Here is a 23582-nt window from a genome sequence, read left to right on the forward strand (position 1 = left end):
CATTTTCAAACGATTTAAGTTATGGACCACAATTGACTAAAAAAAGACCAAATTTTGATAGGCTTTTTATTCTCTGTTTATGAGCTGAAACTATTAATAGAAAAATATACTTTCAGCCAGAGAAAACTGCATCCAAACTTTCCCTGGAACTTTGTGGATGACAGACTTTGCATTGTAAATTCAAGCAGATATCAGATTCTCATCAATTAATCTTTCTGCCCTCTGGACAGAACTGATCAGAAAAGTGTTTTCACTTAAAATGGCCAGACTTAAAAGATACCATCAACTTTATTTAAGTCAATAGTGTGTAAAACTTCAAACACTAGCTCTAAACAAGTTATTTTACCAATTCAACACAAAGTGTAACAATATTAAAACACTAGCTCTATACATGTTATTTTACCAACTCAATGCAAAGTGTAACAATACTAAAACACTAACTCTATACAAGTTATTTAACCAACTCAATACAAAGTGCAACAATATTAAAACACTAGCCCTATACAAGTTATTTTACCAACTCAACACAAAGTGTAACAATACTAAAAACACTAACTCTATACAAGTTATTTTACCAACTCAATACAAAGTGCAACAATATTAAAACTAGCTCTATACAAGTTATTTTACCAACTCAATACAAAGTGTAACAATACTAAAACACTAGCCCCATACAAGTTATTTTACCAACTCAACACAAAGTGTAACAATACTAAAAACACTAACTCTATACAAGTTATTTTACCAACTCAACACAAAGTGTAACAATACTAAAACACTAGCTCTATGCAAGTTATTTTACCAACTCAAAACAAAGTATAATGATACTAAAACACATTGCTCTATACAAGCTATATTACCAACTCAATGCAAATTGTAATGATACTAAAAACACTAACTCTATACAAGTTATTTTACCAACTCAACACAAAGTGTAACAATACTAAAAACACTAACTCTATACAAGTTATTTTACCAACTCAATGCAAATTGTAATGATACTAATACACCAGCTCTATACAATCTATTTTACCAACTCAACACAAAGTGTAACAATACTAAAACACTAACTCTATACAAGTTATTTTACCAACTCAATACAAAGTGCAACAATATTAAAACACTAGCCCTATACAAGTTATTTTACCAACTCAACACAAAGTGTAACAATACTAAAACACTAGCTCTATACAAGTTATTTTACCAACTCAACACAAAGTGTAATACTAAAAACACTAACTCTATACAAGTTATTTTACCAACTCAACACAAAGTGTAACAATACTAAAAACACTAACTCTATACAAGTTATTTTACCAAGTCAACACAAGGTGTAACAACACAACATAAATAAATATGATATAACAATATTATAACAGACACATCAGAAATCAACATACATAAATTACAAAGCAGACACCTGTTAAAATGTTACTGTAACACAATCAACATAAAGCAAACTTTAATAAATGCATGGCATAAGTAAACATACACATGTGCACTGTCAGGTTTTTCTGTAACTTAAGTAAATATACCTACGCACATGATAAACAAAACTCAGAAACAAACCAAAACATAAAAGATATTGACTGGGTAAGATTTCAGTATTTCTTCATTACATGGTTACCATGCTTTTCTAAAGATAAATTTCCAGGTCATTTCCAGGATGAAATTTTTTCAAGGTTCACATATGACCATTACTTAATGGAATTAAAGAACATTTTCGATTGTAAAATATGCATTTTCTAAATCTAAAGATATTTCTCTGACAAGACTCTCCAAAATATCTAAGTCAGAAAAGATGACCATGTACAAAACTACAAAATGTACCACATGAAACAAGTTTTGATTATATTCCTATAAATTGGAATGAACATAAATTAGTCTTTTTTTCTTTCAAACCTTTAATTTTAAAAGAATTCTATAGTAATATATATATATATATATATATATATATATATATATATATATATATATATATATATATATATATATACGCATCTTAGAGAAAGTAAACATTACCTATTACAGTATAAAAAAAAACAACAAACACAAATAATTAAATTCTTGTCTTGTAATGAAAAGACTTTAGCCCTAAATTTATCTGTGCCAATAAAATCCCAAACAAGATTTTTCAAACAACCTAATCTCCACCATTTAAAAAACATTTTCAAATGGGTTGATTTAAATTTGACAAAAGACCATCAAAATTATATACTGTTGTATAAACAAGGAGTGAATTTTCTGTAAAATCAACTTGTCTTCTTGTAATTCATTAAACCAGTCCCCAAACCTGTATTGATACAGGGGCTTGTATAGTTTTTTAACATATAACACAAGGGAAAACAATTTTTCATTTCAGTAGTCCATTTTCTAATCTGGGTTTCCTCCTAATATTCCCACACCATTTTTCATATTTGGACATTTAGGTTGGGGTGTGGGGTCATTGCAATTGCATATTGAAAATTTAGAATTTGCTGCCACCATGCATAGTAACATATGGTAGTTGCTTACCAGTGGGCCTAGCAAATTTAAACTTGTGCTATATCGACTCATACCTGCATGAAATTGATAGGAAAATTATTTATTTTCTCAGAAATGGCAAGTATTGTAAATGTTATGTCTTTATTTCGCTGACAGACTGGATGAAACTACAGCATAGATAAAACCTAACCCTGTACTCGCCATTTGCATTACTAGTCACAAAACTTCACAAATCTCAAATGACGACATTGGAAGTCCAATAGTCATGTGATATCAACAACAATCTCCTTTTTAATGTTGTTGTACAGAAATTCAATTATATTAAATGAAAGTTAGATATTTTTGGAAACAAAATAACAGCAATCTGGTCAGTTTGATTTATCAAACAGAGAGCACTTGTCAACGTGGTAGTCATGTGATAAAACAAAACTCCAGAAGTTGTTCCTGGAATATATAAATATGGAGAATTTTGTGTTCTTTCATTTTTGTATTTTTATTAAAACCAGTATACTACTTTCATTTAATATTTTTTTCTCTGCAACATTTGAAAATGTGGGTTGTTAGATTTTTGTACTCATGCAACTAGCAATGCAAATCGCGAGTGCCAGGTAACATTTCATCAGCACCGTAGTTTTATCTTGTCTTTCAGCAGGTTAAAGACATAACAATGTTAATACTCATAATTTCCAAGAAAACAAGTAATTTTCATATTGATTTCATGCATGTATATCTTGTAATGACGTTTAAGTTTGCTCGGCCATAAGGTAAGCAGCTATACTTTGCCACGACCATGTTGGCCTCTTGTGATGCTAGACTGGTTTTCATACCTTCTATGTAACAAAATATATGGATATAGAGTTGACTTTGAAAATAAAAGTCTACTAGATGAATCTAATCTACTGAACATTTGGATTGAACAGCATATATTTTTATTGCATGCACCCAAATGATCCATACTGAACCCTCCGAATATTCTGGTTAGAACTTGATAAATTTAACTCATGAACAGTTTAGTTATGACTCAATTACGTGATTAGTTCGGCCATTAAGTGGAGGCGGAAAATTCCTGGGGTTTTCCTGACTTTCATCAATATTTGCGAAATTCAAGGACTTTTCACAGTCAGAAACAAATTATCATATCTCCCAACTTTTTCCCAATTTCCTGGTAGTGTGGAAACCCTGTCACTATTTATTTTCAGACACCAAATAAAATAATTTTGTTTCTGGACATAGTTGTTTTTATATATTTTCCATCCTGAAACATACATAAGAGATTTCAAATCATTTGAAATCTTAAAACAAAGTACATACATAAGCATACATTTTCATACCTGTCAGGCATAAATTCTTCTGGATCATGGTAGTATTCAGGGTCATGGTGAATTTGATAAATGGAATACTGGATTGCAATGCCCTTAGGAAACTTGTACCCATCTATGATGACTGTCTCAGTGGCAACTCTGTTCATTCTGCAAATATACAAATTTCTTTTACATGTCAAAGTCATCACTCCATGTTTACAAAACAATGAATACAAAGAAAGCCATGGCCTGTTTGTTGTGCCTATGATTAAAGCAATGATGTAAATTGTTTGACCTTGACCCCAAAGCCACATGGTTAAGAGAGCATGTTGCCAAATTAATTGTATAACGTTAAGAATTTATCCAATAGGAGTATGAAGAAAATCCATCACAGGGATCGTCCTGGGCTTCGCCAATGTCGCAAATTGCGATTTTTTTTCCTTATTGGCGACAAAAATATCCCATCTGGCGATTTTTTTGGCGACAGACTTTTTGGTTATTTAATTTGTACATACAATCATAGATTTGGACTGGATAAATTAAAAGGGAGAATGAAAGGAAGCCACAAACTTGACTAAGCAATGCATTGGAATCAATCTGTTACACAAACAATCCTTTGTTCGTATTGACAACCCCATCTTTACAGTGCATTGTTACATCATAATCTGCTTATGCTGACATCTGGGCTGAGTACTGTATGCTGTGATAGTCAATCATGCTACCGAACTATACCTACAACTGACCGACTTCTGAAGACGCGAATGGAACAGATACAATTAATTGAATGTCTAAATCTTCTGTTGTTGTTTTTTTTTTTTTTTTTTTTTTTTACATATACCAGTACAATAGTTTTGCTGAACCTTCATAGAAAACTGATAACCTTTGAAGTACCGACTACTGTGTATAAATACAAAGGAAATGGAAAAATCTCAATCACAATTATGTCTGTCGCCAGTGCAGCATTTTACTCATTGATCTTTTCCTTTTGCCATCAATCCGTATTACGGCTGCTGACACTTAAACTCCGAAACGAGAAATAGCACAAAAAAAAAAACAACAACCAGTTTTGCATAATTAATAATAATTATTTATTTCTCAAAATACAAGAGTGAAAGAATCTCTAAATTGGGTGTTAATTTATGCTTATATATACGGTCCAATATTGCCAGGTGTTGACCCGTGTAAGTTTCATTCGTGGGAATGGAGATCCTATTTTGTTTGTCGAGAAAATTTATACAGCATTCAGTGATCATTCTTGGGATTTAGGAAGCAATTCACTACAAGCTTTGTGAAGCTAGCCATAAGCTGGGGGGGGGACTGCTGATAGACTACTGGTGTCACCTGTCAGTGCTGTGGACTGTGAACGTGGATTCAGTAAGATGAACCTCACAAAAACTGACATCAGAAATAAACTCTGCATCTCATCTCTCGAGAATTTCATGAGAATCAGCATGTACAGATGTGAAAAATTAGACTTTGAAACTGCATTCAACAAGTGGGCAGCCCTAAAATTGCGACGGATCTTCATGTAACACTTTGTAACATTTTGTTAATGCTTGTTGTAATTAAAGAATTAACTAACCCATCTTTTGTAATTTTCATTGCCTGTTACATTAATAGACTGAATTAACACTTGGAAAAATGTACACTACTTGTTCTGGCGACACTTTTTGAAAATTGGCGACAAAATATTGAGGTTGGCGATTTTTTTGGCGACAGCTTTTTAAAAGCCAGGACCATCCCTGCATCAAGGGGATTAGGAAATAAAAACTTAAGGTAAAACTTGAGTACATTTTCTCTGACTGACCTTGACTACAAGATCAAAGAGCCAAAGGTCATAATGGGGCGCTCACCAGTTATTATGTACTTTTGAGAGAGTGACGTATGTAAGGTGAAGTTGTTTGCATTTAAAACATGCATAATGGAGAGAATATTGGCATACCTCTATGCTACATTAATGTAATGTGGATGATATTTCTTTGGATATTGTATTTTTGGAAATTGTACATGATTTAAACACACTGCTAACTAAAATGACTGCTCCCTTGTGCTAAAAAATCTGCCTGAATCAGTCCAAAGTACACTATCCATAGCAGCTATTAAAATAGGGAAAATGAATTTTGACAGACTAGACAATACCAGCTTCTGAAAGTGCAATGAATGAATTACCAAATACATAAAATGTAAAAAAAAGTTATTGGCTCTTTTTTATACAATTAACCTCTTTAGTTCAGAATGTGAAAATGACCAAGTGGAGCAAGCACTTTTTTGAAAGGTACACATCTGGAGTAAGGCCAAGCTGTATACTCTATAACCCATATTACACCCATCAATCATATACCAAAATAAAGGGAATGAAAGGTTTTTTAAACTATACCTAAGATATACAAGGTCTTTTTTAAATAGTCAGTATAACCAGTGAGGAAAGCCAGGAAAATTTCTTTTTCTTTAAAACTCTAACCCTATGCAAAATACAAAACTGTAGAGCACCACCTAATTCCATGAGGAAGCAGGTCTGGTAAGAAAGTGTACCAGAGATGCCCTTGAAAAAGTGGTTCAAATATGTCTTGTTCAGCCAGTTAACCCATTACCTCATGTAAGTGCCTTTGGATGCCTCTAGTCCATTTACATGAAAGTACCTCTGGAAGCCTCTACACTATTCTCATGGAAGCACATTTGGACATCTCCTGGAACATCAGCCATTGTTAGCTGGTTTCCATACTGCCATCTTCAGGGAAACTCCCTATTTAGATACTACATTCATTGATGTGAATGACTATTATGCCAGATCACGTTGTGGCTGTGTAAGATCTAGTCATAATTGGCTATCTGAAGTAACTTGGTTGGATTCTCCACTTTCCAAATTGGAGGCTGATTTTGCTCAGTACCTCTGGAGTTTGCAGGATTAGAATCACTACTATGAAAGCTTCAACAACGTCGGTGAAGGTTCTGATATTGATGTAGACAACACTGAGTTTTTATAATTTATCAAAATCAGAGGATTTAGTGATGTAGACGTAGACAAAGAAATGGCAAATTTCCAGTATGAAAAATGAAAGCGATGGCTGGTCACATGGTGTCACTGGTGTGACAGTGAATGAGTTCACTCAAGATTTTAAAACACATACAAAATTCTTATATGAAAAATAATTATATAGCTACAATGATCAGACTTTACTCTTAAATCTTTCTATACAAAATAGACGTGTACCAAACATATAAAATGGTAAAAATTGAAGTTGAATGTAACATACTACACTGCTATAACAGTTAACAGCCAGGCCTATGTGTATGTAGTCAATAGGTAACAGGTGTTTTATTTATATTATAGTGCACTGTGTAACACTGGTACATGTATATGAACTGCCTACAAAGCCATACACTCTATGAGGTCAAGGTTTAATACCCAAGATAGGATCCACACTAAGCATAAGACTAATGTTTATGGTCAAGTATGCTTGAAGTTGGAGATTAGGTCAGATAAGTCCTTGTTTTGTCCAATATCCTCTCTTTCGTGATGACGAAGGGTGTCAGTGATCATGAAGCAGTAACCTTTGATCGTACTAAGTGCAAACTTACTCTCTATGATGAGCCAGAAGAAGTTAGCTACTTGCAGTATAGATGCCTGGAGAGGTATGTGTTCATTTGTGCACCACTGGTAGAAATGTGACATTTGCCTTCATGTGTTTTCAGACTAGAGGACCTTCTTGCAAGAACAATTCTCTTCACAATGGTTGTGAGACTTGTGTATGCCTGAGGGCCTGTTTCATATGATCAGTATGTGCAGGCTCCATAGCTCTGAGTACAAATGAAACAACTGCCGTCATGGTTGTTTGAGTAGTGAGGGAAAATCCAAAGTCTCCGAGGAGTTCCTGTTGCAAGATGGATGATGTCATTGACCACAACTTCTCCCATCCCAGTGCTGCAAGGAGGACACTCTGATTCTCTTGCTTTCTATATCACTTTTTGGAATTCAAAGTGTTGGAGGGTTGGCATATGCATCCAGGCCATTTTCAAACTATTGATATAGCACTGACTGTCCAGGACTGGAGAAACAAAGGTCAGAAGCTTGTATCCCACCTTAACACAAACAGGTTCACCAATGTCTGTTCCCATCGGGTACATATCTGAAAGAAAACCAAGGGATGAAAAAAACCATTCTGTTTTAGCTGATTGTTACAGGACAAAGCTTCAGCTAGCACATTATGAGTCCTGGGATATGGCGAACTTGTATGTGGGTTTGTTGGTGACAACACCATTTTAGAAAGTCCTACAGTTCACAAAGGTCTTGGGATTTGGTTCCTCCTTGTCATTTGAGATAAGTCACCACTGTAGGACTAGGTTCCTCCTTGTCGTTTGAGATAAGTCACTACTGTAGGACATGATTCCTCCTTGTTGTTTCAGATAAGTCACTATAGTAGATTTGTCAGATAGAATAAGAACTCCCTTGACATGCAAATAATCCTGCCATCAGTGAGAGGCTTTCACTATGGCCATCATCTCCAGAAGATACTGATATGAAGATGTTCTGGGGAGAGCATGGACTGCTGGCATCCTGCAAGGATGGTAGTAGGTGGGTTCCACAGCCTTCCATACTTACATTGGTACAGACTGTCATCTTGGGTGCTTGTACTGGTAGATATATACCTGCCATAAGCCAAGTTATGTTGCCCCAATTCCGCAGATAGTGCCTGAATTGTGTGCAGATGGTGTGAGGATGGTCCAGTGGGCAAATTTCTTGCCTCCATTTGGGCAGAAGTTTCATTTACACTGGGTGTATAGGAAGAAGACCTAGGACCATGAGGTCTGTTCCTGCAAAGTCTAGTAGGTGAAGAAATTCCCATGCTGATAGAATTCCTTGAAAGGTGTTACCATGGTTCAAATGTCAATGACCGATCTTGAGGGAGACAAGATATGGTCTTTATATTGAATTCCATACCTAGATGAACAAACTGTTGAGATGGTACTAGTTTGGATCTTTCATTGTTGGCTAGAAGTCCTGATTGGTAACAAGGACATCATGTCTTGTTAGATCTAACTCACTGATGTTTCTGCAGAATGTCTTCCAGGTAACGTGATGTCACCATAGAAATGGTCCAAATATGTGCCATTACTCGATTCATCAGACGAGTGGTGCCCCAGGGACCAATGATGAGCCCCAATAGTAGTGCCCTGATTTGTTGTAAGCAAATCACAATGTCCTGGAAGCGTTGGGAATAGGGACATGAAGGAATACCTGTTTAAATCCACACTGATGGATAAGTCTCCCTCATGGATGGCATTCAAAATGTGTCGTGGTGTTTGCATTGAGAACACAGGGCATTGATCGATTGATTGGGGGGACCATGAAAAGTTTAGAACCAATGATATGACACACTCTGTGCTATATTAACTTTAGTATATGAGACCTGTGACTTTCACCAGATGAAGCTTCGAGAAGACGGTTTTCAGAGGTTTGTGTCCTATGAGTGGCCATTGGATCCTTTTGTTATTTCAACGCTGTGGTCGTGGGAGGGAGAGAAATTGGTCTCCTTGGTGGTCTGCTTGCGTACTTCAGTCTAACTAAGCTGCGTTTTGCCAACTGTAAATTTGTATCTGTGTTTACGCCATTTGTCAAAGCGTGTTGTCTGGTCCTATTGAGTTGAGCGGACATTCTTGAGACCGACTCCCAAGCATGCATTGAGGCATTTGAAATGGGAGAAGATACGCTACGTTCCATCTGTTGGAAGATAGGCATAGAGCTGGAAGTCAAACATCAGAGCCATGGTAATAATACTGCGTACTAACTGCCAAGTGTCATCAAAGGCCATCTGGTCTATACACATGGAGCATGGCTTTGTCATCCAAAAAGCGATGATAGCACTGTCAACTGCAGGGGTTTCTCCAATGAAAGACTGGCATGTGGCAAATGTAGAACCACCATCAAACTGATGATGAAGGTGCAGACAGAATGTCTGTACCTCTCCCACACTGTGTAAGCAAATGAAGTTGGACTCTTCCACTCCACTGTAAGATCAACAGATGATGGGGCTCTGGTGAAGGTTGTTAATGGAGTGGGAGGAGGAAGACAAAACTCCAGGGGTTGAAGGTGGAAGCTCAGAAGGCTGAATCTTCCCATGCCATCTAATAGTGTAGAATAGATGACAGCACTGGAGAACAAGCAACATCATCTTGGTTGCATCAGGTGAAGCTACAGTCCCCCATAATGCTGGAGACTTAGCGGGTGAAGAGTGATGAGGTCTATTGCTCACTAAACTCATAGAATGCCCTGAATTCGAAACTATGACTTCGAAACAGTCACTGAGTAAAGAGTCTTTTCTCATGGCAGAGTGTAGAGAAACTGCAAAGCGACATTTGTTGAAGCATGAGAACTATCTGTAGCATTGTGCCGAATGAGGGTCTCAAGGTGGTATAAGGGTTAAACTGAACCCTGCGCAGTTGCAAATACTGGAAGCTGGCTATTAGTGACTGAACCTGTAATATTGCAGTTTTGGCCCACCATGATCCTTAGTATACGGCCTAGACCAGTCACAACGGAAATAGCATATCTGTGTGAGGAGGATATTTTTATGATTATTGGTTGGGACGGGTTGTGGGATGTTTGATCCATGCAAGCTCTCTGTATGTCTGTTGAATGAGAGGAAACATGGCTGTGTGTTAGCTCTGTCCCTTGCTGTTCTGCAATAGGAATCTAGTCAAACCCCAAGGGAGTAGGATAGTGGGAGTTGTCAAAAATGCTGAGTCCTGTGGTGGTGACTTGGGAGCTGGAACTGTTTCAGAATGTGGCAATGTCCGGTGCTTCATGTCTGAAGGGTAAGTTGATTTATCTCTCTTGTTCATCAGAAAATTTTAAACTGACGAAAGATCAGCATGCAGACTGGTGACGTATTTGTCTTGAGCAGTGTGTTTTTGCGCTTTGTCCATAGTTCTAATCTGGAAGACAATAGAGCAAAATGTATAAAGCTGTAGCCTTGCACCTGTCTTTTAGAACGCAATATCCATACAGAGCTAAATCTTAAAAGGTTGACCCTGAAATTGATAACAGACAGTCTAATAAAGCAATGAAGCATACAGGTTAAATATACTGAAAATACCACCTATAAGGAGAAGTATAAACCTGTGGGCCTGTACATGTGATATTTGAATACAGTGTGGGCAGACAGCTGTACCAAATGATGTTTACCTGGAGAAAAGTGACAGCAGGCAATCTCAATTACAATACTACCTGAAGGGAAGGTCAAGGATGGCATGTACAGGTAGAATCATTGAAGCATGGCCTTTCAAGGCTAAGGATGCCGTGGTAAGGAAACTCACATGTATGTACCAGAAATGATGGAATTGTACATATATAAGGAGTTTCTTAAGGGCATAAAGACCTGCACACATATAAATATTGTAGCCTGAATATATGTTGTGAAGTTGCATAGGGTACCCGTGTGAGTGACTAAGTGCTCTTTAAATATGATGGAATGCTTATGCAGATAAACATGACTCACATATTGCCTACAGAAACATGCACGAGCAGGATGCGACTGAGTAAACCATGTATCTTACCTATACTTGTCCAACCAGAGCAGAAGCAATAAAGAAATGTACACAAGTGTCTATATTACACACAAAACTTCACATAAAGCGAGCTGAGGCACTGTTATAGATTCTTACAAAGGAGACACAACAATACAAAAAATGAAGCAATTACCAAAGCCCACAGACCCCCCTTACAAGTAAACACACTGAAGCTGGCATCCAGACACTACAGATGACTTGGAATAAAAACTCACCAATATGTACCCATTCATAATGGCATTACAATTATATTAGGTGTTTTTATAAGCACTAGGGACTTACACGTATATAAATAATTATAGCCCAAACTTAATGTGAAATTGCAAATGCCTAAATGTGAGATGAACGACTTTGTATTAGCAAACTGTAAAGGCAAATCTCTGTCATGATAAGAAGAGAAAAAGTTGGAAATACAAATGGAGTATACTTTCCTTAGAAGTAAAAAACTCCTCCAACTTGTAATGGTATATCTTCCACATAGATTCTGGGTTTTGCAAGGTCTCTCGTGATGAGAGCATGCAACTTGGAACAAGCGGAAGTAGCTACTGATGTATTCTTAATTCTTAGACTTGGACATCAAGTCTTTTACATAAGGGAGGGTAACTCTGTCCAACTACCACATAGGTTGGCTAACAACTTTTAGCTCCCTTTAGCTAAAAGTTGTATTTGGGAGGACTGGATTTTCGAGTTAGTAGCAATTCTCTTAAGGTATTATGACTGGGTACCATATTTTAAGAAGAAAAGAGGTATACAAAGTTGATCAAGATATACCAGGTTCTGACCTGTTACAAGCAGAAGTAGTAACTGATGACTGAGAGGATTTGGAACCAAACTCTCTAGGCAAGGACAGACCATTCTCATCCCACACTATGGAAAGCAAATGACTTTTTATAACTTGTTTTGCTAAATTTAAGCTGAAAGACACAGCGAACATCTGCTTAAACTTAGGAGGACTGGATTTGCAATGAAGTGGATGAGCTCCTAATGTATAATAAGCTGTAAAGAAGATGGAGAAAATTAATGAAACTAACAAAAGAAAAATGTTTCCATCTCAAATTAACCACATGTCTTACCTTAATCTACATTAGGTATCAATATTGCAAGAAACTTCATTTATGAAACTCTTATACAGAGTTCCAGTGAATGCTTAAGTAAATGAACTTTCTTATTACAATACTGTGCATCAGAAATATACCTCTGAACAATAGTGGGTAATCCTCAGCGCCACTGACACTACTGATCTCAACAATAGTGGGTACATCCTCAGTGTCACTGACACTACTGACCTCAACAATAGTAGGTATATCCTCAGTGCCACTGACACTACTGACCTCAACAATAGTAGGTATATCCTCAGTGCCACTGACACTAGTGACCTCAACAATATTGGGTACATACTCAGTGCTTCAGACACTACTGAACCGACCAATGATTCTTAGTGCTTCTAAGACTGCTTACCTCAATTGCAATACTGTACATCAGAAATAGACTTCAACAATAATGATTACATCCTCAGTGACACTAACACTACATACCTCAACAATAATGGGTACATCTTAGTACTTCAGACACTACTGAAATGACTAACGATGGGTTCATCCTTAGTGATTCTGATACTGCTTACCTCAACAATGGCGGGTACATCCTCAATGTCTCGGAGACGACTTGATCCAAGTACTTCAACTCATGAATGTTATCATAATTTGGTTCTTCCTGTCAAAGATGACAATAACATGATTTAAAATTTTGGATAAAACTTTTGGGTAACCACTGTACATGTAGGAATTTGGGTTTAATGGCACATAAGCACAGTGATTATGTGGTGCTGATTAAAAGTTCTAAACATGTATATCTATATCTAAATACAACATTAAATACATATGCAGACACATATTAAAACAATAACAATAAATACATTCTCTCTTTATAAACATCTCCATGACTCTGTTACAACTCTATGTCGCAATTATACACTTGCTACATGACATATCTCACAATACATCCCACATGACTTATTTCACAATACATCCCCACGTGACATGTCTTGCAATAGTCATCCATCAAGTCAGAATATTATCTCAAACTGCAAACATGTTCTTTTTTTAAATTATCTGAAGTCATAATCTAGAACTCAATTCCCAAGTAAACAACATCTAGAAACAGAATCCCCTGTCATGGCCCAAGAGTGAAACACACAATACAGATATATATATATATATATATATATATATATATATATATATATATATATATATATATATATATATATATATATATATATATATATATATATATATATATAACAGCCATCATATACAGAAACCATAATTATTTGGGACTATTTACCATGACCACTTATACCAATAAGCAAGTGACCAGTACATGTAGGAGATTTTGATGATGACCAAGGGGCTTAACCATTATACATGTATGGAGATGAACACTTATACAAGTTTAAGTTCAACAGATGAATTCTGCTGAAAATATTTGTTGCACCAGCCAACAATGCTATGATGTAAACAAAGTCCAGATCTTAATACTGTTGATTATAACTACAATGCTGTTCCTGCAAACAAAAGTAGTACTGTGTTTTCATCAATTTTCATCGGTCACAATTTGGTGTTTTCCTCAAAATGAGGTTTTCAGCTGTATTTGAACTGGGCTGGGGAAGTGTCCAATTGATTCAACTGAAGGACTATTGCTAACTGGGTGAAGGGTTCGCATTGATTCCACAGAAGGAATATTGCTCATTGGGGAAAGGGGTTCAATTGATTCCACAGAATAAATATTTCTCACTGGGGGAAGGGGTCTAACTTGTTCCACAGAAGGACTATTGCTCAGTAGGGAAAGAGTCCTATAAGTTCCACAGAAGGAATATTGTTCATTGGGTTTTTTAAATTCATGGCTTGCTGCAATCATGAAATCTAAGAAAACTGGTACCCAAAAACAGCAACAAAAATGAATGAATAGTACATTTTGCTATCAAGTAAAGCAAGTGACGTAAAAAATATTTACCTTCCCCAGAACAGTATCTAACTCTTCAGTGAGTTTTTCTTGAACCTCTGGATGGACAGCCATTACATACAGAAAAAAGGTCAGCAGTGTAGCTGTTGTGTCATATCCAGCAATGAAAAAAAGAAAGGCTTGGCCAAGAATTTCAGCCATGTCCAATCCTGGGGAAAAAAATCAAATGTTTGGTAACATTTATTATAAAACTAACAAAAACAGTTTTCTCTGCATTTCTTTATCATACTTATCAGCAATGAGTGCAATGTATATGTTTGCTGGGTACCAGTCTACAGAATTGTTACAATTTCAGTCTAGTCAACATCAACAGTATAACTGAGATATAATGATTGCTCTCTGCGGCAAGATAATCATAGCTGCTTGTGACCTATTTCCCTAGATTTCATACTTGTGCATACTGTAAGCAATAAAACAAAGCCATTGCATGTGGATGCTGGTTGTTATTTTAGGTCTTGCAAGCAAATTCCAGGACTCATTCTTAATGACAACTACAAACTAAAGACACCCAGATCTGCCAACACATAATGCACTAGCAAATCTGGACCTCAGCAGTTTGTTAGGAGTAATCTGTAGAACAAAACCATACACCATGATCTGTTGATGCAATATGTGATGGCAGATCAATGTCTATGTTGTTTGCAGCTGGACTGGATTTACAAGCAAGTGAATATGGCACAATGCTTTTCATTTCAAGTTAATGAGCAAATGTAATTTTGTTGAGGAAAAGGTGACAATGGTGCAACAGTAAATGAGTTAAGCTATATTTGAAAAGGATGACAATATTGATGGTGTACAACAAAGACAATCAAATTCAGATCCCTTGACTCCAACTGATTTAGCATGGTATAATCCTCATGTTTTGATATGCCATAAAACCACCACACAAACAAACAAATCAATATTTCAAAAGTTGCCCAGAATTACAAGATAAAAGTTTCAGTAAAACTAGCATGTTACTATAAAACATTGGCAATTAATTTTTTTTAAAAACATATCAATGGAAGTCTGATTCAATGAACCCAGACTTAAATCTCATAAGCTGTGTCTTTGTCTCAAAATGTTTTATGAATTCTATTTCGTGATGACTTAAGGAACACGTATACTTGAGAATTACTGACCAGTTTACTGACTATTTTATGTAATCATTAAACTGGACATAAATGCTTCCTGAAAATTTAGTTAATGAATGAAAATAATAACATGCAAAACACAAAATGTGCATGTGTGATTTGAATTTTTATTGAATGTTTAACAATTTTTCATTCATATTGTTACAATATCTGCAGTGTGATAATTTATAGTGATGTTTAGCACTTGGGCATCATGCTACAGACATGCAGCATCATGTCCCACCCAGTCACATTATCCTGACACCTAACCTCTTGATGCTGCGTGGCTAGCATGGCAGCTGTTTTTATCATTATTATAAGTCTCTCATATGACTCGGTAAGGGTTTGAACCCACAACATCCCGCATCCAAGGTGGATGCTCTAACCACTAGGCCACCAGATACAAAATAATAAATGGAACAATTCTTTCAATTAATTTGTAACTTTATTTACTAAACTGATTCATTTTCAAAACAAGAGACAAAAGTGGGCTTGAGATTGCTCACATAGTTAACATCTGTGTTACAGTTAAAAGTGAGAGCAGTTGGACAACAAATCTGGGTCAAAAGGAAGATTTCTGTAAACTTTTCTTTCAACATTGTAGATTTCCCATTTTACGAAAAGTTTGTCAGTGTTTCTTTTTTGAATCTTCAATACATCTCATTGAGAGGAATTTATGCCAAAATACTTTCTTTCAGATCTAATAAAATTTTGTTCAGCAATATTTGAAATAAAGTATAAGTCTAAACATTGAAGTCTGGTACTCCATATGTGCAGAAAACATTTTTTTTTGTGTAATTACTATGGTCCAATATTCAATTTATCCCAAATGGATCATTTTCTACAAGTAAATAGTTTTTGTATCAGTGTACAGTAAATGTTAACCTTACTTTTACTGCTAGACTGTGATCCTGACTCTTGATTCTCCTCTTGTACCTCCTCCTCTGCATTCAGCAACAGCTGTATAAAGTCCACTCGACCAGTCTACACCAACAGAATGGAAATCACATCTTAATATGGAAAGATTCAGCACTTCCTTTTTTTTAATTAATCTACAAACTGAACATAATCATTACCTAATAATCTCTATACTTCATTCTGTCCAAGCAAAGTCTCTGTATTATTATTGTTACAGAAGAAGAAACTAATTAATTAAATTATGCATCTGTGGAACAAACAGTATGTATGTAATTTTAGTTTCTGTAATCTATTTCTAATTCCATACAATTCTATGCATGGTCAGTAACAAACTTTCTATATTAAGATGTGATTTAACTTTTTGTTGGTATTAATTTCTGTCATGGGATAAATTAATGATTAATTAATTTTGAACCTCACTTAACTGAATCATTCTTACTGGGCAAAGTGTTATTTCATTCTGGTAGTTCTTGATATTTTGACAGCTCTGGTGTCTGGTTCATTATTCTACCTTCCCATAATGCTATGGATACAACATGTTTTTAAAACAATTTTAAATTTGTTTAATTTCTTCCTAAAACAGAACTATGATGTACAAATAAATGCAACATGGTAAAATAATCAAATAATATGCAGAAAAATTAACGATAATTTTGTCTCAGAGAAAATCTTGCCCTTGTAATGTCATGATAGTCCTCTGACATAAGCTACACAGAAAAACTTTATTTAATGTACAATGTTTTTTACTGTATTGAATTGGGGCATCAGTTTTGTATTTGATAATTACATAATAAGACATTGGTGGCTTCACAGTTCTAAATATCTGCTTTACCAGCTCTACTTATGTACTGCTAATAAAATATATTTTTACATTCAAAGAAAAAAGAATTTTTGCAACAGTATCTAATGCTCAAAGTAAAAATAGAATTTTGATAGTATTTAATAATAACAACTTGGTGATAAATTGTGAGCTTTTTCCATGGAACTTATGCAAATGCTATTTAAAAATTCTAATGCATTATGGAAAACAATTATTTCTTACATTGATCCCCTTCTTTCTGTCCTCAATAATCTCCTTGGTCCTGCTGACAAAAAACTGTACGCTATCATGTGGCCAGAATCCAAGACCCAATTTTGTCATCAATGGCGCAAGTCTTGGAAACAACACTGAAAAATAAAGACAAAAACATGATGGAAAAACTTCTTCAATATGTAAAAATAACTTTCAAACAGAAGAATCACTTATCTCTCATTTCTCAATACAAAATATTATAGGATAATTGGTGGTATAACATAGATATTTATACAGCTTGGAGAAAGAAGAAGAAAAAGAAGGAGAAGAAGAAAAATGAAGAGGAAGATGATGATGATGAAGAAGAATGGATTTTATTTAAATAGAGTACTTTGTAAAAAGATGGTATAACAAAGGTATTTATGTAGCTCATTTAAGACATAGTACTTTGTAAAAGAAACATGTCCTAAGAAAGAGATTTAAAAATTAATAGAAAAATGTGTCATAAAGGATGACCATTTTCAGGCCAGCAAAATTTGTCATTTTATTTCCAAAATGAAAGAAATATAGCAGACATATATAACTTGAGAATAAAAATCAAAAGATTCATCTGTAACTTGTAATTAAAATAAGTTTCAATTGTAATGTTAGATTAAAAATCAAAAGATTAATTTGTAACGTGAGGTTAAAAATTAAAAGATACATCTATAATTTCGAATTAAAAATCAAAAGATTAATTTGTAACTTGAGATTAAAGATTAAAAGATCTATAATTTCAAAAAATTAAAAGATACATCTATAATTTCAAATTAAATGATAAAGATGTCAGTCCACTGAATATTGCAGATTTGCATTTCTGCAAAATTTCATCATTTATTTGTCCTTGGGTGCCAAATTTGCTAACAAGAATAGCCTCCAGGGTTGATGCTGACAGCTGGCTCTTTAGCTAGTTCTATTGTTTTTTTCTTTTTCTGACCATTGAGAATGCTTTCTCATCATGCTGTTGCTGTGTGGTGTTGAAAGTATTAATAGCATTGCTCTCCCAAGGGTTGGAAACAACAGTTGACCAGATCCATCCTTTTTTTTCCCCGAGAGCAACCCATTGATGATCTGCTGTTTCCACATTCAATTCTGCATCTGAATTGTACTTGTAGATTTGGTAAAGCTGAAACTCTACACAGATAATCAGTGTTGATTCCTTCCATTTGGCTGGAGAAAAAGGCCAGGTCCTTAAACAATACTACAAATTGTTTTGACACATTTGTCACATTGACACATTTGCAATGCTTGCATTGTGTTTATTAATGTCATCTAGACCACCACATCATATTGAGAAATGCTGTGAGCAACATTGGCAGAATGCATGATACCAGTAATCCCCATGAGGTGATGGACAAATGAAAGCAAACTGCTTCTCCCAATCACTCCTATATTTTTGATCCAATTTCTATTTCTTGGCTAGTGAAAATTCATCAGTTACTTTCTTTTCTTCTTTTTTTCGCTTCTTGCTGATAAACTTATCCATTATGTTGCTGTGATTTGATGATGGGGTCAGATAAAGAGAACCACACAGTGAGACAATCTCGTTGTACTGGTGGATGAAGACCGGAAATCAAGCCGGATATGGTAAAGTACTAAGAAACATACAGACACAGAAAAATCCAGATACAGAAAGAGGGATATGGAAAATGATGTTTTTGTAATTTAAAAGAATACGGATTTTTTATTTCTTTCTCAACGAGTGGAAATACCGGGGAATAGGGAGATAGGTACAAAAATCAGTATTCTCCTAAATTTTTCAGTAGGGTTGGCAGGTCTGGGTTCTGGTGTGTTCCACATTACAGAATGCAATTTTAGTAATATTGTTACATCATATTACTGGGTGTATTACAACAGTATAGAATGCAATTTTAGTAATACTGTCAAATCATGTTACTGGGTGTGTTCCACATTACAGAATGCAATTTAATCAATACTGTTACATAATGTTACTGGGTGTGTTAAAACAGTACAGAATGCAATTTTAGTAATATTGTTACATCACATTACTGGGTGTGTTACAACAGTATAGAATGCAATTTTAGTAATATTGTTACATCATTTTACTGGGTGTGTTCCACATTACAGAATGCAATTTAAGCAATATTGTTACATAATGTTACTGGGTGTGTTACAACAGTATAGAATGCAATTTTAGTAACATTGTTACATCACATTACTGGGTGTGTTTCCACATTATGGAATGCAATTTAAGAAAAAATTATTACAACATGTTACAGGGTGTGTGTCAACAGTATGGAATATAATTCAAGCAATATTCCTAAATCATGTTACTGGGTGTGTTTCCTTATGGAATGCAATTTAAGCAATATTATTATATCATGTTGCTAGATGTGTTCCCACAATATGGAATGCAATATGAGCAATATTATTATATCATGTTACTGGGTGTGTTTCCACATTATGGAATGCAATTTAAGCAATATTATTACATCATGTTACAGGGTTTGTGTTCCCACAATATGGAATGCAATATGAGCAATATTATTAGATCATGTTACTAGATGTGCTGACACAAAAACATGTTTCTAATGTGTTGTCACATTATGGAATGCAATTTAAATGGCATTATTCCATCATGTTCCTAGATGGACTGCCTCATAAAGTATGTTGCTAATGTGTTGCCACATCATACAATATAATTTTATTGGCATTATCACATCAGCTTACTAGATGTACTGCCACATGAATTAAATTTTATTGGCATTATTACACTTTTAATACATTTGCACATGAATGAAATTTTATTGGCATTATTACACTTTTAATAGATGTGCTGCCACATGAATGAAATTTTATTGGCATTATTACCCTGTTACTTGATGTGCTGCTACATGAATGAAATTTTATTGGCATTATTACATGATGCTACTAGATATGCTGCCACATGAATGAAATTTTATTGGCATTATTACACTTTTAATAGATGTGCTGCTACATGAATGAAATTTTATTGGCATTATTACACTTTTAATAGATGTGCTGCTACATGAATGAAATTTTATTGGCATTATTACACTTTTAATAGATGTGCTGCTACATGAATGAAATTTTATTGGCATTATTACACTTTTAATAGATGTGCTGCCACATGAATGAAATTTTATTGGCATTATTACCCTGTTACTTGATGTGCTGCTACATGAATGAAATTTTATTGGCATTATTACATGATGTTACTAGATATGCTGCCACATGAATGAAATTTTATTGGCATTATTACACTTTTAATAGATGTGCTGCCACATGAATGAAATTTTATTGGCATTATTACACTTTTAATAGATATGCTGCTACATGAATGAAATTTTATTAGCATTATTACACTTTTAATAGATGTGCTGCCACATGAATGAAATTTTATTGGCATTATTACACTTTTAATAGATGTGCTGCCACATGAATGAAATTTTATTGGCATCATTACCCTGTTACTTGATGTGCTGCTACATGAATGAAATTTTATTGGCATTATTACACTTTTAATAGATGTGCTGCTACATGAATGAAATTTTATTGGCATTATTACACTTTTAATAGATGTACTGCCACATGAATGAAATTTTATTGGCATTATTACCCTGTTACTTGATGTGCTGCTACATGAATGAAATTTTATTGGCATTATTACACTTTTAATAGATGCGCTGCTACATCAATGAAATTTCATTGGCATTATTACACTTTTAATAGATGTACTGCCACATGAATGAAATTTTGTTGGCATTATTACACTTTTAAAATATGTGCTGCTACATGAATGAAATTTTATTGGCATTATTACACTTTTAATAGATGTGCTGCTACATGAATGAAATTTTATTGGCATTATTACATGATGCTACTAGATATGCTGCCACATGAATGAAATTTTATTGGCATTATTACACTTTTAATAGATGTGCTGCTACATGAATGAAATTTTATTGGCATTATTACACTTTTAATAGATGTGCTGCTACATGAATGAAATTTTATTGGCATTAGTACACTTTTAATAGATGTGCTGCTACATGAATGAAATTTTATTGGCATTATTACACTTTTAATAGATGTACTGCCACATGAATGAAATTGTATTGGCATTATTACACTTTTAATAGATGTGCTGCTACATGAATGAAATTTTATTGGCATTATTACACTTTTAATAGATATGCTGCCACATGAATGAAATTTTATTGGCATTATTACACTTTTAATAGATGTACTGTCACATGAATGAAATTTTATTGGCATTATTACCCTGTTACTTGATGTGCTGCCACATGAATGAAATTTTATTGGCATTATTACACTTTTAATAGATATGCTGCCACATGAATGAAATTTCATTGGCATTATTACCCTGTTACTTGATGTGCTGCTACATGAATGAAATTTTATTGGCATTATTACACTTTTAATAGATGTGCTGCTACATGAATGAAATTTTATTGGCATTATTACACTTTTAATAGATGTACTGTCACATGAATGAAATTTTATTGGCATTATTACCCTGTTACTTGATGTGCTGCTACATGAATGAAATTTTATTGGCATTATTACATCATGCTACTTGATGTGCTGCTACAGGAATGAAATTTCATTGGCATTATTACACTTTTAATAGATGTGCTGCTACATGAATGAAATTTTATTGGCATTATTACACTTTTAATAGATGTGCTGCCACATGAATGAAATTTTATTGGCATTATTACACTTTTAATAGATGTGCTGCCACATGAATGAAATTTTATTGGCATTATTACCCTGTTACTTGATGTGCTGCTACATGAATGAAATTTTATTGGCATTATTACACTTTTAATAGATGTGCTGCTACATGAATGAAATTTTATTGGCATTATTACACTTTTAATACATGTGCTGCTACATGAATGAAATTTTATTGGCATTATTACCCTGTTACTTGATGTGCTGCTACATGAATGAAATTTTATTGGCATTATTACATGATGCTACTAGATATGCTGCCACATGAATGAAATTTTATTGGCATTATTACACTTTTAATAGATGTGCTGCCACATGAATGAAATTTTATTGGCATCATTACCCTGTTACTTGATATGCTGCTACATGAATGAAATTTTATTGGCATTATTACACTTTTAATAGATGTGTTGCCACATGAATGAAATTTTATTGGCATTATTACACTTTTAATAGATGTGCTGCTACATGAATGAAATTTTATTGGCATTAATACATGATGCTACTAGATATGCTGCCACATGAATGAAATTTCATTGGCATTATTACACTTTTAATAGATGTGCTGCTACATGAATGAAATTTTATTGGCATTATTACACTTTTAATAGATGTGCTGCCACAGGAATGAAATTTTATTGGCATTATTACACTTTTAATACATGTGCTGCTACATGAATGAAATTTTATTGGCATTATTACCCTGTTACTTGATGTGCTGCTACATGAATGAAATTTTATTGGCATTATTACATGATGCTACTAGATATGCTGCCACATGAATGAAATTTTATTGGCATTATTACACTTTTAATAGATGTGCTGCTACATGAATGAAATTTTATTGGCATTATTACATGATGCTACTAGATATGCTGCCACATGAATGAAATTTTATTGGCATTATTACACTTTTAATAGATGTGCTGCCACATGAATGAAATTTTATTGGCATTATTACACTTTTAATAGATGTGCTGCCACATGAATGAAATTTTATTGGCATCATTACCCTGTTACTTGATATGCTGCTACATGAATGAAATTTTATTGGCATTATTACACTTTTAATAGATGTGTTGCCACATGAATGAAATTTTATTGGCATTATTACACTTTTAATAGATGTGCTGCTACATGAATGAAATTTTATTGGCATTAATACATGATGCTACTAGATATGCTGCCACATGAATGAAATTTCATTGGCATTATTACACTTTTAATAGATGTGCTGCTACATGAATGAAATTTTATTGGCATTATTACACTTTTAATAGATGTGCTGCCACATGAATGAAATTTTATTGGCATTATTACCCTGTTACTTGATGTGCTGCTACATGAATGAAATTTTATTGGCATTATTACATCATGCTACTT

The 23582-nt window shown here is 34.3% G+C and overlaps 1 protein-coding gene across 1 annotated transcript in view; it reads right to left on the reverse strand.

Annotated features, from left to right (window-relative positions):
* Positions 1-23582, reverse strand: part of LOC149776690 (uncharacterized) — a 187124-nt gene that overhangs the window by 9469 nt on the left and 154073 nt on the right. Inside the window, exons 23-27 of the mRNA XM_089941330.1 lie at positions 17448-17572; positions 16378-16471; positions 14367-14524; positions 12976-13064; positions 3816-3953 (exon numbers count right to left, since the gene is read on the reverse strand). Coding sequence (XP_089797456.1) covers positions 3816-3953; positions 12976-13064; positions 14367-14524; positions 16378-16471; positions 17448-17572 — 604 coding nt within the window. The remainder of the gene's footprint in view (positions 1-3815; positions 3954-12975; positions 13065-14366; positions 14525-16377; positions 16472-17447; positions 17573-23582) is intronic.

The sequence above is a fragment of the Sinohyriopsis cumingii genome, chromosome 18, assembly GCF_028554795.1.
Source record: "Sinohyriopsis cumingii isolate HCF-2022 chromosome 18, ASM2855479v2, whole genome shotgun sequence".
Classification (NCBI taxonomy): domain Eukaryota; kingdom Metazoa; phylum Mollusca; class Bivalvia; order Unionida; family Unionidae; genus Sinohyriopsis; species Sinohyriopsis cumingii.